The 20,857-nt window shown below is 44.2% G+C and overlaps 1 protein-coding gene across 4 annotated transcripts in view; it reads right to left on the reverse strand.

The window, feature by feature from the left end:
• RASGRP1 (RAS guanyl releasing protein 1) overlaps nt 1-20,857 on the reverse strand; it is an 88,733-nt gene that overhangs the window by 12,217 nt on the left and 55,659 nt on the right. For all 4 annotated transcript variants that reach the window (XM_074996945.1, XM_074996946.1, XM_074996947.1 and 1 more), the window contains 7 exons: nt 15,258-15,338; nt 11,991-12,095; nt 9,897-10,006; nt 8,948-9,092; nt 8,223-8,259; nt 7,614-7,760; nt 976-1,352 (listed from right to left, as the gene is read on the reverse strand). In XM_074996945.1, the coding sequence (XP_074853046.1) occupies nt 976-1,352; nt 7,614-7,760; nt 8,223-8,259; nt 8,948-9,092; nt 9,897-10,006; nt 11,991-12,095; nt 15,258-15,338 (1,002 nt within the window). The remainder of the gene's footprint in view (nt 1-975; nt 1,353-7,613; nt 7,761-8,222; nt 8,260-8,947; nt 9,093-9,896; nt 10,007-11,990; nt 12,096-15,257; nt 15,339-20,857) is intronic.

The following is a 20,857-nucleotide window of genomic DNA, read 5'->3' on the forward strand; positions in this document are numbered from 1 at the left end:
TTCCTCTGCTTGACCATTCAGACTTTTCTAGGTCTTGAATGCAAAAAAAACTGTGTTAGTGCAACTTCTACCCAGTAGAAATCGGAGTCAGGAATTTGTAATATTTCAACAGCAAAGTGAACTTTGCCCCTGTGCCCTTCCATTTCATTTCTTCTATTTCACGACGTGTCCACAGTGCAGCATGAATTGTTATACGCTTTGCCTGTTCTTTTAAATAGAAAAATGGGACTAGAAAGCTGAATACTTTTCAGCAAAGTTTTTTATGGAAGTTTTAGCTTCATTATTTCTTGAGTTTCTGTAATTAACAATATCACCTAGAAACTGCATTCAGAGGTAGGTTTTTTTTTTTTTGTTTTGTTTTTGAGGAGCTTTTTCTTCCCATGAATATTGTAAGGGAAAAAACCCAACTATAATAGTTTAATGAATCTAGGTTAGATTTTGAAGTTCACCTCTTTCTCACAGTAAGGTCTGCTAGTGGTATTGTTTTTTGCACGGCAGGGTTAACTTGGCATCCAAACATTGGCTTATAGTTTAATAGGAACAACACCATCATGGACACTATAATTTGACCACTCTCCAGTCTGGACTGTCCCTGAAAGTGATAACTAGATTTACGGGATAAAATCCCAGCTCCAGTGACTTCAATGAGGCCAGGATTTCAATTATGGATTTTAAGGCTGGGAGGGATCATTGCAAACATTTAGTCTGCCCTCCTGCAGAACAAAGGCCTAATGATTTCTGCATCAAGCCCAACAGCTTACACTTGAACTAGAGCATTTTTTCTAGAAATACAGCCAATCTTAAAGTTTTCATGGAATGGAGACTCTACAAGCATCCCTTACTGATTGTTCCCGTAGTTAATTATCATGGCAGTGCAAAAGGCCCTTGAAATGACAGTTGATTGATAAACCAATTTTAAGGCCTCTTTTTCTGCATGACTAGTGTAAAGGAGAATTTGGTTCATTGTGTAAGTACCTGTTCTAGTTCCTGGTATGAAGGTTTATAGATGCGATGCTCTTTCTTTTGTTTCTGGCTTGAATCTTTGTTTTCCCATTTTACATAAGCCTTCTTGCGGCTTAGAATTGGGCTTGGACATGGAGATGGCAGTGCAGGCTGTAGGTAAATATTTTCTGATAGCATCCCATGCTCCTTCTCCTCCAGCTGCCTGCTAGGTACATCGCTATTTGCCAGTAGTGGATCAGTCTGTGTGCTCTTGTCAACGACAGCTGGTTTCACTCTCACTGAGATTTTTTGGGCCGAGACACCCATAAGCATAATTGTTCGGTCCTTGCTCTCTTCGTTGTGTTCAACAACTTCTCCATTAGGAAATGTAAATGGTCCTTCTTCCTGCCCTACAAAATACAAACAACAAACTGAGTTAATCGCAGTCCTGCATGGGGAAGGAAGATGTACAGGCACAGTCATTCACTGCACCTTTTCAAAACATGTAGTGCCACCTTTAATCTGAAATGGTATTTATATTCCCCTCTCTCTGAATTCGGTCTAGTAGCAGAAGCTCTTACACTTTTTTTCAAGTGCAGATGCCTCCCCTCCCATTCATAATCACACAAAATCCCACAGCAACTTACATGGAAAAGTATTACTGTGAAATTAACAGTCTTTCAGAGGATGTAGCATCATAAATGAGTAGACCTGGAAGGAACCTCAACAGGTCATGTAGACCAGTCCACTGCACTCAAGGCATGTAATAACTAGACCATTCCTGATAGGTGTTTGTCTAACCTAGGGATTGGCAACTTGCAGATGCATGCAGCTATCTGAGGAGTCACTCACAGCTCCGGACGCTGCCACCACTGACTGCTCTTGCAGGTCCTCTCCTGCCACAGCTGAAACAATTGAACTATATGTAATTGGTTTAATGGCTGGCAGGGCAGCAGTAAGGATCCGGCTGTTAAATCAATTACATTTAGTTCCACTATTTCAGCATGGCTGAGCAGGAGAGCTGGGGGGAGGGGTGGCCAAGTCTGCCCCCGCTGGACCTGTGCAGCGCCGCTGAGGTGGCAGCGGCCACGTGAGGAGCAGCGGCAGTGTGCGCAGCTTGTCAGCTGAGGCAGATCAATCCTGAGGATGGGGGGGCAGGTTTGGGGGATGGAGGTAAAGTTTGGGAAAGGGTGGGGATTTGGGGGCTAAGGCAGGTAAAGCCTATAAATAGGGGGCAGGTTTGAAGCTGAGAGGGATTAAGCCTGGGGATGGCATGGCAACGCTGGGGGATGGATTTGGAGGCTGCGGCAGGTAAAGCCTGGAAATGAGGGTAACTTAGCTTTCTAACTGGTACAAGTCAGTGTGTGTGCACGGTTCTTAAAATAGGAGTGACAAAAAGCATGGTTTGACATTACCTATTAAGGACTGTCTCATATTCACAGCTCTTGAAGTATTGAATTTGTAACAGAATTTGCAAAAATGGCTCTTCTCACCATTTTGGTTGCAAGCCCTTGATCTAACCTGTTCTTGTTCTCTCTCTCTCTCTCTCTCTAGGCCAGGCGTGTCCAGCCCGCGGGCCACATGCGGCCCTGGACAGCTAGTAATGCGGCCCCACAAGATTGTAAACTTTTAACATTATTATGCGATTTATACACATTAACTATACTATATATTTTATATGCGGCCCAAGACAATTCCTCTTCACTCAGTGCGGCCCAGGCAAGCCAAAAGGTTGGACACCCATGCTCTAGGCAACTTGTTCCAGTGCGCTACTCAGAGACAGGAAACAGTACCAAATGTCCATCCTGAACTGCCCTGGCTGCAATTTAAGTGCATTGCTGCTTGTTTCATGTACTATGAATGAAAAGAAAATAACACAGACCAGAAAACTTCCTTTGAATAAATTCCTAGAGCATCTCTTTTAGAAAAATATCCGATCTTGACTTTAAAATAGCCATTGATGGAGACTGGCAAATTGTTCCAATGGTTAACTACCCACATTGTTAATGTATGCCAAGCTTGTGTCTGAGTTTGTCAACTGCCATCCAGTTAATCATATTAGGCTTTTTGTCTCCTAGACTGAAGAGCCAATTATTAAATATTTGTTCCCTATTTATGTACTTAGCATAATCAAGTCAGCCCTGAACTTTCTATTTCTTATACTAAGTAGATTGAGCTCCTTGCATCTCCTCTACAATGATGTTTTCTAATCTTTTAAGCACTCCCTGGGCTCTTCTCTGAATCCTCTCCAAATGATCAACATACTTTCTGAATTGTCGACTCCAGCCCTGGAGTCGGTATTCCAGCAGTGCTTGACAATATGGAGGTAAAACCTTTACCTTCTGCATGTCCTGGGAAAAAAACAAAGTATTTCTGTGTTTGCTTACCCTTCTAAAACTAGTATGATAAACCACTTTAAGTTGCAATGTGTTCCATGGACACGATCGCCAAATGGTTCACAGTTAAAGGGTAGTTACAAAATGAGAGCACAATTGAAAGCAGAAGGAATGAAAAAGAGAGAGGTAAAAGTGGGGCCCTAAGAGCCCCTCAACACAGCTCAGATGTTTGCTGTCACTGTATTTATCAGTAAAAAAAATAGTGTGTGTGAGCTCTTTAATGAAAGCTAGTCTCATGCTAATCACTCATACTGTTGTGATGGCTACACACTAGCTGTTAAAAATTATGTTCTGTCCTTATAATTTGTATGATGGTGTTATTCCCCAGTGGAAGGGAAGAACTGGTTTTGCCAAACAAAAGCCTGTATGTTCACAGATCAATATAGGTTCATATGCAGATTAAGCAGTGTAAACCAAACACAATGGTTACATTTGCATTTCAAATCAGCAGGAAGCTACAAAGACAACTTGGAGGGAGGAACGGGCCATCCTGAATGTGGGGTCAGAACAATGTCCTTTGGAAAATAAAAAGCAAAAAGCCATCCCCCTATTAAGGAAATAACTGTCGGGTGTGGAGATAGTGAAGAAAACTTGAATCCTAGTTTGGACTGAAAAACCTAACTGAATCCTGGGGAGAAGATCTACTTCATGGAACAGGAAAGAGTACCACAAATCAGCATAGTTTAGAGCAGTGGTTCTCAAACTTTTTGGCCCATGGCTCACCGGGCTCAATGCAAGCCTTTCTGTGGACCACCAGCCAACCACCCATGATGACAAAATGCCTTTGTTTTGTATTTTAGGTATTTAGAGATAAATTGTTCATCTTAGGCTACTGGCGCTAGAACACACGGGGATGTATATAACTGATAAGAAAGGAAATAATCAAAATAATTAAACAGATTAAGCACTTTAACTTTATTATGTTAGTTTACCAAACTTAATTTTAAATAAAATATTAATTCCCACACCCTGCCCTCTGAAAAAAAAAATAAAAGGTTTCAAAATTCTTTATGGCAAAAGTAAGGAATCTTTTTTGTATCAGGGCCACTGATCTACAGAAAAATCAATTGGAGGGCCACACAAGTGAGAGGCAATCCCACCAAGCAATTGCCCCCCAACCCTCATTGATGTGGCCCCCAACTGGGACACCTCACTCCCCTGGCACTCCAGCCCCAAAGTCAGAGGTAGGGAAAGAGGGGAGGGAGAGAGGAGGCTGTGAGGACCAAGCTTTAGAGCATCTCATGGGCCCCATTAACTCTTTTAGGCTCCTGGGACTGGTATATTTTGTGATTACTCCCCCTCCCCTGGCTCTGGGATGAGGCCAGAAATGAGGGGTGCAGTGTGCAGGAGGGAGCTGCCAAAGAGTGACATGGGATGAGACATAAGGTGCTGGAATGGGCTGGGAGTGAAGTGGTCAGGAAGGGAAGGTGGAGGAGCAGAATCAAAGGTAGGGAGTCTGAAAGGGTACAGAAGTGAGGGTGCAGAAGAGGACTGAGGGTGGGTGGTCTGGAAGACAGGAAAAGGGCAGCAGTGGGCTGCCTGGCCAAGGGACAGGGTATCTAGCTACATGGGAGCATGCAGGTTTGGGGTGGAAGGCTGAGGAAGAGGTGGGGGAGGTCCATGAGGGGACCAGGGCTGGAGTTTGTGGGGAGGGAACAGGTGGTGGTCAGGAACTGAGCGGGCAGGGGGCCTGTGCAGAGGATGGCTGTGCAGGAGTTGGTCATGAGGGGAGTGGATGGGGCTGCTTACATGCCTTGGCATTCCCCTTTGTATCGCACTTCACTTCACTGCTCCCACTGACTGAAAGCCAGGCCACGGGAGCAGCAGTGAAACCCTCCCACGAGCAGTTTCCAGTGTTGCATTCCCTGGCTGGGGTGGCAGCAGCAGTGTGTGGAGCCGTGCTTTTTTCCCCCCACTGCACACTGGATCCAGACTTTGGGATCTCAGTGCAAAACATTTAAAAAAATACTGCCCTAAAATCATCTGCAGGCTGAATCAGGATGGAGTAACTGCCTCAGCAGGAGATAAAACAACTTATAAGAAATTGGAGATACACATCTCCTAGAACTGGAAGGGACCTTGGGAGGTCATCTAATCCAGTCCCCTGCCCTCTTGGCAGGACCAAGCACCATCCCTGACATCTATTTGCCCCAATTCCTAACTGGCCTCCTCAAGGACTGAATTCACAACCCTGCGTTTAGCAGGCCAATGCTCAAACCACTGAGCTATCCCTCCCCCACGTCATATGATTTTATTATATCACTAGATGTCTGGAATAACCATCCTCTTCATATTCAGGCCCTGACTCTACCTTTGTGACTACATCTACACTGATGACTGCAGGAGGCATGTGGGCACCACACATGTGCTGAATGATTCCCAATAGCTCCTTACTCTCCCCACCCAGCCCCTGCCTTTCTGTGCTGCAGTGAAAGGCACCAACATGCGGGAGCCTCACTGCAGCAAGGAAAGGCTCTGGCAGGGTGAGGCTGTGGGAAGGCACCGCCAAAGACTCTACAGCAGGGAAAGGCTTCAAGAGCTGGGAGATAGTGGGATGCTTCACTGGTTGGCACTGTTTGGGTGCAGAGAGTCACACAGAATATCTATCCAGAGGGGTTCCAGCACATAGGGCAGTCAGCTGGCCTAGGTCACGTCTCACTGTGAATGTGTGCTTGCTTGGGGCTGTGTCCCCCACCCCACCCCTAATGGGAAGCTGGCACTGGGGAAGAACCTTGGAGGTGGCGGCAGGGCTGAAGTGTCAGCACAGGCTCCCTCCTGGGGAGGTGGGGGGGGGTGAGTTCCAAACCTCACAGCCCCTCTGCAATGCGACCACAGACGGCAGCTTGAGAATAAGAGGTGTGGAGCTAAGATTGAATTTTCTGTCTTGTTTTGTGTGTGTACCCACTTCATTTTCCACTCATTGTCCCTTCTCGGTATCCCTTACACGTCAGTCAATGTTAATAACCATGTAAGTAGATTACAGTGCTGTGGTGTTATGAAAGGATCAGATCCTGAGATGTCCCAGCCAAACTGAGTGTACTCTGTTTCTCTGGTAATTACTGAGAGCGTCCAGTGACAGGGAGTGGATACTGCAGGGAGCACTCTGATGAGAGAGACTGTGCGTGTGCTTGCACTAGCCTGTACGGAGAACATGGAGACCGGAAAATCAGTGAGTGGGAGGGGCTGAAAGCTGTGAGTTTCAAGAATTTGACTCACAGCAGACATAGCAAAGATTGCTTCACACTTAGGGCAGGACACAGCCCTGTGGACCCCTGGGGTGCGTCACAACAAGCAAAAAGGAAGACGTGTCTTCCCATGAAATTTGAAAATAGCGGAAAAGCAGATACAGCAACACATACAGGGGCCAGGCCAGATGGCAAAATTTCAGAGACTTTCTCCTCAGCAGTGGAAAGAGGATGGGAAGTGAAACTCTAAGGCTGTGACTAGTTGTGTGTACGGATGGGAAAAGAAAGGGAAAGAGGCAAGTTGGGCTGCAGTACCATGGTGCTTACCCACCAGACCTCATTACCTAATATATTTGCTAGTCTTTAAAGTGCTATAGGACTGCTTGTTGTTTGTGTAGCTATAGACTAAAACAATTACTCCACTGAGCCTATGCGGGTTAAGAAGGAGAGACAATTTGAAAAATGTTTTGTTTTGTTTTAAATGAACGGGGAACTAATATAGATGTAGCTGTCTGTACCTCTTTGTACCTGGGCCAAGATGGAAAGACACATCAGCACGTGTTACAGTCCTGCATGTGCTGGAGTCAGGAAAGAGAGAGAGAGATGGGCCCAAGGGAGGCCACTGGTAACTCTGAGACACTTACTTAATACTGCAAGTGCTTCCTGCCAAGTGGTAGAAACCAAAGCACTCTGCAATCTGCTTGTCACAAGGTGGCACAATTAGTTAACACATCAGCCTTTCACTTCCTGACAGCTGTATTCAGATCCTCAGTCACATCTGAGAAAAGTTTGCCCATGTCTCAGCTCACCTCTTCTGGGAATTTGTGCACATCATACAATTTCACACAGCTGGAGCTCTTTGTGCAGGAAATGACCAGAACTGAACTAATTAGTATGAGCGGGATAATGGCGGGTGTACCCAGAGCCTGACTTATTTATGTCTGGCTGCAGCAGCTGTCAGTATGTCAATACGTACTACAATTTATTAATGACCAATGATATTCAATTATATCAGCAAGTTGAGTGAGGGAATAAAAGAGGGGTCCCATATAGCAGTTACTTTGATCTTAGATACCTGAACCTCCCTCACCATGGAATTGCTCTTTGACTCCTACAGGGCAGAGGCTTGAAGCGAGGGCTGAGGTCGGGCTGTTATCTGCAGTCAGGCTTTTGGATCTTTTCTTGCACTCGAAGACAACCAGGTCTTTGCATTGCTTGTGACAGTTCATTCCACAGTCTGTAAACAAGTAAAACAAGGTTTGTAGCGTTTAGTGGTTTTGCTGCAGCACCTGAGATCTGTTCCCACACTGTATTACCTCCCCAGGAAACTGCAGAGGTCTTCTTACATGCTCTATAATGCATGATATCAAACCACAAATGAATGATAAATATACCCAACTGCATCCCTTTTCCATGTATTAATTGAACTGCTTTTGTACCAAAGACCTCTCAAAACAAATACCAAACAAGCAGAACACATTGCAGTGGTACTGGCCAAGGTGGCTATTTAACATCTTGGGGTCATATTATCTTCTCCTATGCAAAAGTCTGCAGGAGTTCATTCACTATTTCCATTGTGGAGCTCCCCAACTAGTTGACAGCTGGGGTTTGCCACCCTCAGGTTCCAATTTTATTTTTAATTTTCCAGGACACCTTCACAACTACGCAGTAAGTCAACAGAAGAGGAAGTAGTAATTACCTTTGCATCTATATCCTTGCTTAATAACTCCCCACAGCTGGAATTCAGGCACAAGGGGGGGAAAAAAAGGCACATTTATGTTAAGATTGTTCATGGAAATTTGGCATATAGACTGACCTGCTCCCTGGCATAAGAATGTGACAGAAGCCCACCCATTTGTTTTGAGGCCTGACGCTTTTTTGGCCAATCAATCCTGTCTGCTGATCTGCAGAGAGGTTCCAGAAATGGAGTAGCAGTGGTGTTACAAGTCACGTCTAGCGTGCTTTTGTAAAGCCTTGTCTCTGTCTTGTGACGCATTCTCAGGAGCTATTGTTAACACATTTTAAAAATCACCCCATAAAGGCATGATGCTGATCCCAGGAATCAGTCACCAGGGAGCAGCGCAGTCTGCTTGCCAGTCTTCCTTTTGCTAAACAGGAAACAGGCCTAGCAGCACTCAGTGCCGGACAGTGCCAACCAGCTCAGGGAGTCGGAGACACTAGGCTTTCAAACTCTTGCGTGACAGTGATGCAGTCTGAAATATTCCTGACTTAGCTGCCAGAAGAACATGAGGGAGAAAGAACAATGTTAAAGGGAGAGCGAAACACTGCTAAGGAGGAAAAAGACTCCACTGAAACATGATCAATAACATGTATCTAAGATTTCAATATTAGATGATATTTACTAGACTGAAAAAAGCATTACGTTAAAAAACGTTAATATAATGTACTTAAAAATAAGCTTACAAATCCAGCACAGTTGTCACAGAACGTAGGCTTCAGATAAGTGGTCTCTTGGAAGTTGTGAGCAAAGCCAAGACCTAATTTAGAATAGATTGAGCTAGCCCTCATAAAGTAAGCTGTTATTTCATCTCTGCTAATCAAACCTTCCCTGAAAATAAATGAAAGAGATGGTTAATTGGGGCTCTGCTTTTCAGCAGTACAATGAAAGTTAGGTACTTCTCCAACCCCCACTTCTACATGGCCACATATGTCAAAGTCAATAACCTGGCCATGGGTTCATTAAAACCTCATTCATCTACAAATTAAAATGCAGTTTATATAACTAAAAAATATAGTTGCCTATGAAATGCCACCTCACAACAGATTCAGAACATTGTGTACAATTATCAAAACAAAGCAAAAGTGAGGGAATAATTCCTTCCAGCAGGAATTCAACACTGTTCTCCACGGTCTCTAATGTGGTGCAAGAAAGTACAAACCCTAAGTGACGACAGCTGCATTGTTCTCTATTTTGAAGAGCATTTTTGTTAACAAACAAGACTGTTGTCATTTGGTCAAAACACAAGCCTCACTGTTCTGTAGCAAACATTTTCATCTTTCTACATCATCCTTACCATCACCACCACCAAAAGCCTTTTTCAAGACACAGTTTTACCTTAGAAAAATGTTCAATGCAGTTAATATTCAACATAATTCAATAAAATACTCTAAGACATTACACTTCAATTTTCTCTGATGGGTCTATGCAGCATATTGGAGTCTCACAGCAGGCAACTGTTTGCTGGAGATGGGTGAGGTCAGTTGCCTCTCACTCAGGTGGAGCTTTTGTGCATTACATTTCCGCTTTCATTTTGGGACAGGGGAGGGTGATTTTAACATCTCTCATGACAACTATCCGTTACAAAGTGCAGATGCAGAAACCAATGTAAAAATGAAGTTGACAGACACGCACCTGTCCTTGTCCATGACACAAAATGAGAATGGAAAGCTGGCTGCAATCTTTTCAAATTCTTCCTGAGAAATGTATCCATCCTGATCGTGGTCATAATTTTTGAAGACAGACTAGATAAGATAATAATAACGAAGTTTGACAACTTATTCCTTTCTTTTTGGGAAAAAAATTAAATTCAAAATATATTGGCATCCCAGACAAAAATATGTAATGCTTTTCAGTGTAAAATATGATTTAATGGTCTTTAAACCAGTGCAAGGACCTTTCTCACTGCCTGCTTGCTTAAGTCAATGGAAACATTTGGGCTGTGTCTACAGATGCCACTGCTTCCGGAAGCGGCATGGGAATGAGCCGTTCGGAAGATGCTAACGAGGCCTGGATGTAAATTTCCCATGCCTCATTAGCATATGGGCATGTGGTTTGGAGTCCAGAAGAAGCTCTTCCCAATTCAAAAGTACATGTGCAGACGTGCAGCCCGCAGGGATCTTTTAGAAGGAAACCCTCCTTCTGGAAGCCCCCTGGCTTCCTCAGAATTTTTGTTTAGACCCGAAACTAGAGAATTGAGTTCCTTGCTCTGCGGGGGCAAGAAGCATGTATAACAGAGCTCAGAAACTATCACCCAGAACAAGGTCATCTGCCAGTGCCTGCTGCACAAGAGGGAAGCTCTAAGCTCAGGAGCTTCCTTCCTATTCTCAGTGCCTGCTGCCTTTGTTATTTGAAACCAGGCTGAAAACAACTGTAGGGGAGGGCAGAACCTCCTTCCCTTCTCTTGATCATCACATAACACTAGTCACCATTTCCCCTGCTTTCCACGCTTAGTGTTTTCACTCCCCGCCCCATAACATCCCTGCCAGACTCTCAGTTTGAGCTGCCAAGTCTCCTACTTCCCTCCTTTAAAATGTTCACTATCATGCCCTCCCTGCAAGCAAGGGTGCGTGATGCCAGTGCAACTTTTGCAAGTGCAACAGTGTCCATACACTCACTTCAAGTACAGAAATTGACTGAACTATGCCAGTGCAATCACACCTGCACAACCTGGGCACCCAAGCCAAGAGTTTCTTTCTGTTAGAACCCCAAATCTGCAAAGTACTTAATCACACGTGCTTGACTCGGAGCTCATGGGCAGTCCAAGTGACATCAGTGGGCCTGCTCACACACTTACTACCTGGCAGAATTAAGGCCAGTTCTGCAGCCCTTTCACTCACTGAGTAGCACCACTGAAGTTGACATGACTGCTTGCAGCTATTCAGCATTAGGGTTACAGAATCGGATCCTAAATCTTCACGTTAGAAGTTCCTCATAACAAACCAATTTATGAAAACGCATGCAAAATTCTGGTGCAGACCATGGGTTTTGCATCCAGCTTTACAGGGTTCCACCCTGCCCTCCACAGTCCTGTGAACTGGTTTCAGAATAGAAGCCGAACCCAGCCAGAAGGCTCCAGTTTTGGAAGCTGATTCGTTCATAGTCTTATTTAAACACAGAACAGGAACAGGAAACTGCCTATGCAACTAAGATCCACCTTGCTATGGACTGTGTGTTCCTGGCTTTTGTTACTCTGACTTGACTTCCTAGTATTCTGAACTGGCCCAATTCTTGTTCCTGATTGTGGTTCCTCAAGTTTGTCTCCCACTTCTTAATTCCTGATAACTGGATTCTGACTCCATTTTGACCTTTGACTCCTGCTTTGCCCTTTGGCCTGTCTCAGATTGACTCTTGCCATGTAATCTGGCCTGACTCCTGTTGGATCACTCTGTCAGACTGACCATGACCCAGTCATGACAAACATACGTATCAATATTACCTTTAGCAGAGAATTAACATATGTTGAACTGGATAATCTGAGTATTTTAGTTTCCCAAACAATAACTACTTGAAGCACCAGTTTAAGTTGAGACCAAGCAGCTGATCCCCAGGAGGGAATATCACCACTATAATAAAACTGGCTTTCAAACAATGCAATGTTTTTAACATTGTTTACAAATGGACTTAGCACAGGTGTAAAGATGTCTGGTGTTCAGTGTGCTGCTTCTCATTACATGTATCATCATATACAAGAGGTAATCAAACACACATGGTAAATTGACCACTTACGTCCACCATTCTTTGAACATGTTTGCTTATCGTCTTTGGATCAGGTTTTGGAGCTACGCCTGAGGCCCAGTCTGCAACTACAGGTGGCTTGGAAGGTGTCAAAGGCTAAAATAGACATTACAGAAAATTATTAACATCTCATCAATATTTTCAATAACCAAATTCTTTCCACTGTGTAATGGAAGAGTAAGAACAGCTAGCCAGGATCCAAGCAGTGCCCCACTATCCTGTCTCCCACAGTGGTCAGTGCTGGACACCTGAATGGAATGTCTTCATTGAGCTATCTACATTGGCACTTAGTTCTTTTCCCTAAGCTGTTACTACACTTAATTCAGAGCCCAGTAAGGTGGGTGACTAGTTTAGATTACAGTAAAGCCCTGATTTAGCAGACTTTGGGAACAATGGACATCCGCCAGGCCCCCATTGTTCCTGAAGTCCACTGAATCCACCTACTCCCCAAGAAAATACAGACATGCTGGCGACTCACTGGAGCAGCTGCAGAAGGGGCTGCTGCCTATGGAGCTGGCCTGGCTGGAGGAACCGCATCGTGCTACAGGACCCACCACATGCTCCTTCCACCGGAGGTGAGGCACATACATGGGCAGAAGGCACTCGCATACTTGCCCCACCCCTGGAGGGAGGAGCGCGTGACAGCTCCGACTGCAGCAGCAACTCTAGCTCTGGCAGAGGCTCTGGCCACAGTGGTGGCTTCTCCAGCCCTGACGGTGGCCCAGGACTCGACAAGGCTCCAATAGCTCTGGTGAGTCTCCCATGTCATAGTGTATTTTTTTTTTTGGGTGGGGGAGCCTGACCCGGCGGGGGGGGTGCTATGTGACTGCTAGTAAACCCACACATTTAACGGACTTTCAGCATTAATGGACACCCCTCCTGCCCATTAGTTGGTTAAAGCAAGGGCTAACTGCACTTCTGCCAAGGTGAAGTCCTTGGCTGTGTTTTCCCCTCAACATAAGCTAATTTACTGCCAAAATGCCTGTTCATCTCCCCATACTGGCTACCTCTGCACTTCTTTACGTGATTTTTTTTTTTTTAAGTTTTGATTAGCCTAAGAAATTGTATCAACTACAAACTTTGCTACTCCATTTTTCACCTCCTGCTGCAGCTCAGTGAGTGAATATTGTACAAAATATGTCTTAGAAGGGAGCCCAGGCATCCTGTAAAACTTTGGCCATGAAACAAATTGACCATTTAACTCCTCTTTTCTATCCAAGTTTCTACTTCCTGACAATATTATGTGTCCTACCGCGTGACTATTTAATTTACTCAGTAGCCTTTTGTGAGGGACTTTGTCAAAGGCTTTTTGAACCGTCAATTAGTGAGGCACAATTTTCTTTTATAATAGCTAGTTAGTCTCTATGATATCATGCCCATTTTTAATTATTATTGTTTCAGCTCATTACTAGGAACAGCAGTAATTTCCTCACTGCTCCTACATTCAGCCCTATGCATTTTGATTAACAGTAGAGCAACTTCATGCAACGAAAGGGTGACCTCAAAAGATCCTCGATGCCTCGTGACAAAGAGATTGCTGTCAGGTAAGAGGCAACTGCTATCAGACCTGACAAACTCACTATACCTAACACATTGCTTTCATCTGTAAAAAATGCTGTCTAATGTGTCAGTTGAAAAAAAAACTTGTACAGGTACCCTCTGGACCTGACTGGTGCCGAACAAGAGAATGTGCCAAACCACATGACATCAATACTGTCTAGAAACATCAAAAACACTTCCACTGCTTATTGGGCTCTTAGAAGACATTTAGGGACAAATTAAAACTAAACAACAGTACAGAAGACAGAGCCAGGACTGGTGGCTGGAAACAAACTTTGTGGGACCACAGTAAACTTGGCCACACACATGATAAATAGACATCCACCTAACTAAAATCATGCCAGACCGTGGATGTTGTCAGAGGAGACAGTGCCAGATGAGAGAGGTTCAACCTGTACTGGCCATCAGTAAACCAATAAACTATTGCAAGCATATGCTGAAAGTAGGCCTAAGACTTGACAATGAGATGTTGGTTTATCAATCAGTCTAGGTGTCCCACTGAGCAAAAGACAAACAAAAGCAAGCACACTAAGGTCAACAGGAAAGGCAAATCACATCCTTAGCATAAACAACATGGCATCTGCAATCCAGCACGGGAGAACCTGGGGGCAAGAGGGGGTAGGGGAAAGAAATGACAAAAGAATACGTTCAAAGGTTTTCTGGACTATAAGTAGCGGGGAAGAAACCTCTTGGGTGTTCATCACTGAGGGAACAAAGAGGTCACTGCCTTTTGGATTTGTGGATTCTCAGCTTGAGACTCTGAGAGGCCACTTTAGGTGAGAAACTTAGACAAGAACTGTAGACTGTGAAGTTAAATTTTAGTCACCAGAATGTGTTATACTTTCATTTGCAACCAATTTCTGTTTCTACTATCTTTGCATAGCCTCATTTAAAACTCTAATCACTTTTAACAAACTAATTTGTAGTTTTGCTGTAATTTTAACTCAGTGCCATAATATTGCAGTAAAATGCAAAACGTCAGAGGAGCTTATAAGGTGGTCTACTCTGCCTCTCTGAAGTTGGTGGACTTAATTTTTATGAGTGTCTGGTGACAGGGGCTGGATGAGGCAGGAGAAGGCACTTCTTGGGGTTTGGGAATTGGGCTGCACCAAGTTTTACCTATCAGGCAAAACTGGCAGACTGGTAAGGTATTTGTTTGGCTGGATAACCAACTGGGGTGGCAGGGTTTCTTTTTTAGCATCAACAAATGTCACGCTTGTAAAGGCAGAAGGCTAGCCAGGTGACTTAGAGTTCTGGGTGCCCTCAGAGAGTGTCACAGTAAACAGCGTTCTTTTCCATGTTTATAAAATTTTTTTTTTTAAAAAAAATACAGTAGTATAAAAATGCCTTGGGGCAGAATACTGGAATTATTGAATGTTTTTGAGGAATTAGCATTCACTAAGAATGGGATAAGTCATGGGCCTGATGTCTCCCTTCATGCTGATATAAATTAGAAGTAACGTCACATATTCAACTCAAATACATAATTTGAAATAAATGGAGTTACACTGGTGTAAGAGTGAGAGGAAAAGCAGGCCTATAGAGAAAGTTCTTATTACTATTTTGCTTCACTAATGTGCTGTTTGTAACTGTCAGTTAGTGTCTTCAATGAGCTGTAGCCTAAACCAAAATGTCTACCAGGGATGGTATCTATATTGCTGTTAAATCATTTTGTTAAGCTCTTGGAAAGGCTCTTACTGCAGCTCTGTGGCTTCTTGGCTCTCGTGCATATGACAGTTCGTATATTTCATCTTCAGTGTAGTAGAGATCGAGTGACAGCTGAAAACAAATACAGAACTGGATTAGTCTCTAAGCAGTTGCTGTGATTCTGTGGGTTTACTTGTTTCTGGTGCACCTGCAACTTACTGGTGAATTAACTGTGAATTAAGGCTGCGCTACAAAAACATGCATTCAAAGCCTGGGTGCTGACAGAAATTTGAAACGAGCGCATTTCCAATCATCAATCTGTTGTTAACATTGCCTGAGAAACGAACGCAAGTACAATCAAACATCTGCATCTAGCAGGGTGAGGTAATGAGTGACTGAAAAAAAGTCTGTTGTCCCCAGGACATTAAAAGTGGGGGTTCTGTTTGCATCTCTGAGAGACATCTGCCTGTCTGTACTTAGGACACAAACTCTGTTTTGGTAGACTTGGCTTTAATGCTATCCAAGAAGTTTAGACCAAAATTAAGTTTCCGTGCAACAAAGTAGATTTTCAATATTTTAATTTATCATTTCAGTACAGATTTTATTCAAGCATGCCACAGACTACTTCTTTCTTTACAGTTACATATAACTAGCCTTTCTGAACTGATATGGCTCCCAGAGAATTCAGTGACCCTTTCTCCACTCCCCACCAAAAGGGAAATGTGATAATCTAAGATGTACAGGTCACCTTTAGCACTAGTGAGATACCCACAAATTTGGGGAAGCTGCTCCCAAGACCTTCAGAGTTTCTTGCTGAATTGGCTATTTGTGGATGTGGGCTAGTATCTTTTCTGGTTTCCATATGCTCAGCAGGCTCAGGGAATCCATTTTTATTTTGTTTCTCAGAGGGAGAGGCTGTGCTCTCTACCTGTGAGAGGCCTGTTATGGAAGCCAGAAAAATACGTAACCCCGCTGTATCAGACTGCATCTGGCAGACAGCCGCTCAGAATATTTTACACTATTATAACTCCAGATAGGCAGAAGTGGTTTTATTGCTTGATACTTCTCACATGCTACTGCAGTTTTAAACAGAAAACAAGCAGTCTCCACTCCATTGTAATCTTACCACATAGAGTTCCTATGGTTATCACCCAAACACTGTATTATTTGTTTCACTGTTATCTCTGAGATCTAAGCCTCCTGTTAGTATACTACCTTTTGCAAGGAAATAACCTCTTCAAACATTCTGTTGTCACATCACACAAAGGCCACGTGTCAGTTCTGTGTATTTCTGGAGAAGTGCTCCACTCTCAAAGTCTGCTAACCCACGCCTCTGGAGTTTCCTGTTTTTATTTTCTGGGACCTCTTTTACTGGCTAGACTCATCTCCCGTCAGTTTCACCAGCAGACATTTCTGAGAAAGTGCAGAGGGCCGGGCCAGCAGTGATGTTGATGAGGCTGTCACAGGGTGAAGCTTGGGCCTCTTACGAACATCAAAATTCCATTGACCCTTATGGCATGATCTTTCGCCATGAACAATGATTCTGTGACTTGGGGCCCAGTGATAATGGGAGCTGTAGGCCGCTAACAAAGCACGCTTGGTATAAAAGGTCTTTCCTCAGTATTGAAGCGATTGGGTGATGGTAGCTACTGCTGGGAGTGGTCTCTGTCCAGGAGAAGGCTCTATGAGGGTAATAGTGTTGATCTTAAGGAAAAAGGAAGAGACGTAAGGAAAAAGCATGGAGAGCAGCTGAACAGAATGGCCATTTGGCAGGGCTGTAAAAAGCTGAGCGACCCACTTCCAATAAAGGGAAGAAGTGTCCACTCAGACCCTGATGAAGAAGCTGTAGTCTAGTGCGCCTGGGTTTTTTTCTTCTTTTTCGACGGGACCCTAGAAGGGGGTAATTTTGGGTTACCCGGCTGACTAACCCACCCATCAAACGGGGCTCAGGTACAAGAAATAGCTCTGAGTTGGAGGGGGCTCACAATGGGATGCAGACCAAAACTGATAATGGTGGAAATTAAACTGTACCATCATACTCCTCAAACAGCACCACCAAGACTCCATCAATGGATTTGGAGAAACAGGCACAGGAACTGAAGGAGGATGACACATAGCTTCAACCGGTGTCCCCTCATTTTTCCCACCTTGAGCAGAATGAATTTTCTTACATGCACCAGTGTGGGGAGGGTGTGCAACACAGAGGTGCTGTGTGGCACATCACCTTCATATTGGTGCACATAACAAAATGCATATGGCAGAAGTGGAGCCAAGGAGTTCTGAGTGTAGGAGGGGCTCAGGCCAGTGGTTCAGGGTTATGAGTTTCTCTGGCCTGGGCCAGGGATGAGGGGCTCATGGCTGAGACAGAGGGTAGGGTGCAAGGCCTCTGGGGATAAAGGGTTTGAGGTGCAGGACTGTGGCTCTAGACTGGGGAGCGTGGCCAAGGGTTCGGAACACAGGAGCGGACTGTAGGTTGAGGCAGAGGCTTGGAAGGCAGGAAGCAGGTGAGGGCATGCCCTGTGCTGAGGGGTTTAGGATGCAAGAGCAGGCTCCAGGGTTAGAAGAAGGAGGAGGGGGTACAGGCTCTGGGCTGGGAATTTTGGGATACAGGAAGAATGGCTCCTAAGTTGTGGAGAGGGCACTCAGGATGGGGCCAAGGGTTGGAATGTAGTGCTGCTGGACAGGTAAGCCCAAGGCAGGCCGCGTGGTGCCTACATGTCCTGGGACACAGCGCTGTGACCTGGAAGCAGCCAGCAGGTCCAGGTCCAGGTCCAGCTCCAGAGGGGAGGGGTGACGATGCATGCAGAACTCTGTGGTTCCCCCCACCTGGAAGCCAGACCTGCCAGTTTGGCCACAGCACAGAGCTACCCCAGCCTTCACAGTCCCCTGACTAGGCTGGCAGAGGGAAGAGCTTTCCCACCAGCTTTGACAGCTTCCTTGCTAGGGCTGGCAGGTAATGGTGCTTCCCAGGCACAGCCATCAGAGAAGCATCTCTCCAGACTGAAGCCCTGCATGGGGCTTAATGGGAAGCTATATGGCCACACAGCTTAGTGGGAACTTAGATTCATGCTGCTGTGTTGCTGAAAAGACCCACTAATCATCTACGGGCAGAATCAAACTTGGGACCTCTGGAGCTTAGTATATGAGCCTCTACTGTGTGAGCTAAGAAACAGACAACTGGCTATTGGCTAAGGCTGAAGAGCAGACTCATTAGTCTGTCTTTAAGGTGTCTCAGTGCCACTAGATGGAACAGCACACCACAGCCAGCAGCTTTGCAGGTTATATTATTACTCCTCCCCTCAGTCTGCACTGTCAGACTGATATCTACTGTTCAATACCTTGAATTCATCAAACCCAGCTGGGATCAGAAAGAGCAGATTAATGCATGCCAGAGCCAGAAGATGGGGTCATTTATTCATAGTGAGAATCCTGGTGCTACCACAGTTATTTTAAAAAGGGCTGTGATTGAACCTGGATAGAAGAGAATTAAAAAAAGTACTTGTCTAGTTTCCTTTTTACCTTTGTACCTGCAAATATTCTAGCAAGTAAGCTTAGTGGCAGGAAGTTCTTGGAAATAACTGATTCTCACCTGATATACTTTTCACAAGAAGTGAATTTGGAATTCTTGTATGTAAATATTCACACTAAGAAGTAGGTTCTGGGAGTTATGCTCATGGAAAGCCACAAAGGAATGTCCCCCCTTTACACCCAATTGAGAGCTTCAGCTGGAGTTAGAGTACCTCACAGCCTTAGCTCTAGAGGCCTCCAGCTCAGTTCTGGCTGTACCAGCCAAAATAGTGTGTCTCATACTTTTATAAGCAGGGCCCAGAAATATAGTAAATGACATGTATAACCAAAACTGAACAAGACTTCTCAAGTTTCTGATATCAAATACATGCAACAAGCCACCTGAACAACCAACGAATCAAGAATTATTGCAAAAGTTGTAGTGATGACATCTTAAAGTGGCTTCTAGTAATTCAAAGGGCAGGCTAAATTTGTCAAATAACATTCATATTATGAATTATTCACTCCTCCATGCAATTACCAACACCTCTTCAAAATGACATGCATGCTTATGCAAAAGCAGGTGACTAAAGGGGATAGGATGGAGTCTGATGAAAGCTGATGTGAGCCTGGGAAAGGAATAGGCTCGACATCAGGCCCTGGAATGCCAGAGAGAAGCTAGGATTGTGAACTCTTATTACAACAAACCTAGAGTAATGCACTTCTCATATAGTCACTCAACCCCTCCACATTTTCAAGGCTTTGTACTGAAATTGTGACCAACTGCAGCTGTATGCATTTCTGATGTGTATTATTATTATCACCAAAATGTTATGGAATAGAATAAAGTTAAGGGACATAAAATCACTTTAAACAAGGTATTAACAGTTTCTGTTTTTGAATTTTTGACGGATGGGGTCAGGGAAAGATTCAGCACTTAGCAAGACTGACTATGGCCCTGATGTAGTAACACAGTACTGTTTTACTTCAACCACCTGAGTAGTCCCAGTGCTATAGCTACTTAGGTGCTTAAAGTTAAGTACTTGTTTAATTGCTTTGCTGAAAGAGGGTCTGTAAACTGAAAGCAAAACTGGCCCACATTGCTAAACAGCAGCTTGCTAAAAATAAGAAGCACAACCTGGTGAAAGCAACTATGCATGAAAAATTCATCAGTGTTTGATAACAGCCTAGGAACAATGAGAATCATAGGACTGGAAGGGACCTTGAGAGATCATCTAGTCATGGAGGGAATAGTATTATCTAGACCATTCCTGATACGTGTTTGTCTAACTTGCTCTTAAAAATCCCCAGTGATGGAGATCCAGCAACCTCTCTAAGCAACGTAATCCTGTGGTTTACCAGTGGATAATTAGGAAGTTATTCCTAATATCCAACCTAAAGCATGTTTGCTGCAATTTGAACCCATTTCTCCTTGTGCTGTCCTCCAAGGCCAAGAATAATTTTTCTCCCTCCTCCTGGTAACAACCTTTATACACTTGAAAAGAGTTACGTCCCCTTTCAATCTTCTCCTTAAAATAAACTGTTTTTAAAATCTTCCCTCATATGTCTGGTTTTCTAGATCTTTAATCATTTTCGACTAAAACAATGCTACTGAGACACGTGCATATCCCCACTTTATTTGGGCAATGTCCCGGTAGTACTAGTAACATTGTTCTGGCAGACATATTCCAGAAAGAAACACCACACACACAAACTAATGCCGACAGCGTTTGCTGGTATTATCCAGCAGTTTCACAAACATGCAATATTCCTCAGAACTGAGGTACTTTTATCTCATCTTATGTCACCTTCCCCTTCTCTGCTGAAGCACTCAGCACCTACTGTTGGAAGAGGCAATGCACACCTCTGCAGCATATATGGAGACTTGTACAAGATTTTTTCATCCTTCCAGGAGCATCCAGGAAAAAAAGGCCCTAATTAGTGCCCCTCTAGTGAAAGTATGCAGGCAGCACTTGCTAATGTAGGAGAGCACAGACAAATGTCTCCATTCTGTCCTATAGGAATAACCCAAAGCAGACTACCAAAAAGCCTGTATTTATCAACCACTTTCTTCTATGCTGCCAGGTAAGTTAGGCTAACTTTTTAGCTCCTACTGCCTTTCCCCTTAGCCCATGTCCTCACCG

Source organism: Carettochelys insculpta, chromosome 6 (genome assembly GCF_033958435.1).
Source record: "Carettochelys insculpta isolate YL-2023 chromosome 6, ASM3395843v1, whole genome shotgun sequence".
In the NCBI taxonomy this organism is placed as follows: domain Eukaryota; kingdom Metazoa; phylum Chordata; order Testudines; family Carettochelyidae; genus Carettochelys; species Carettochelys insculpta.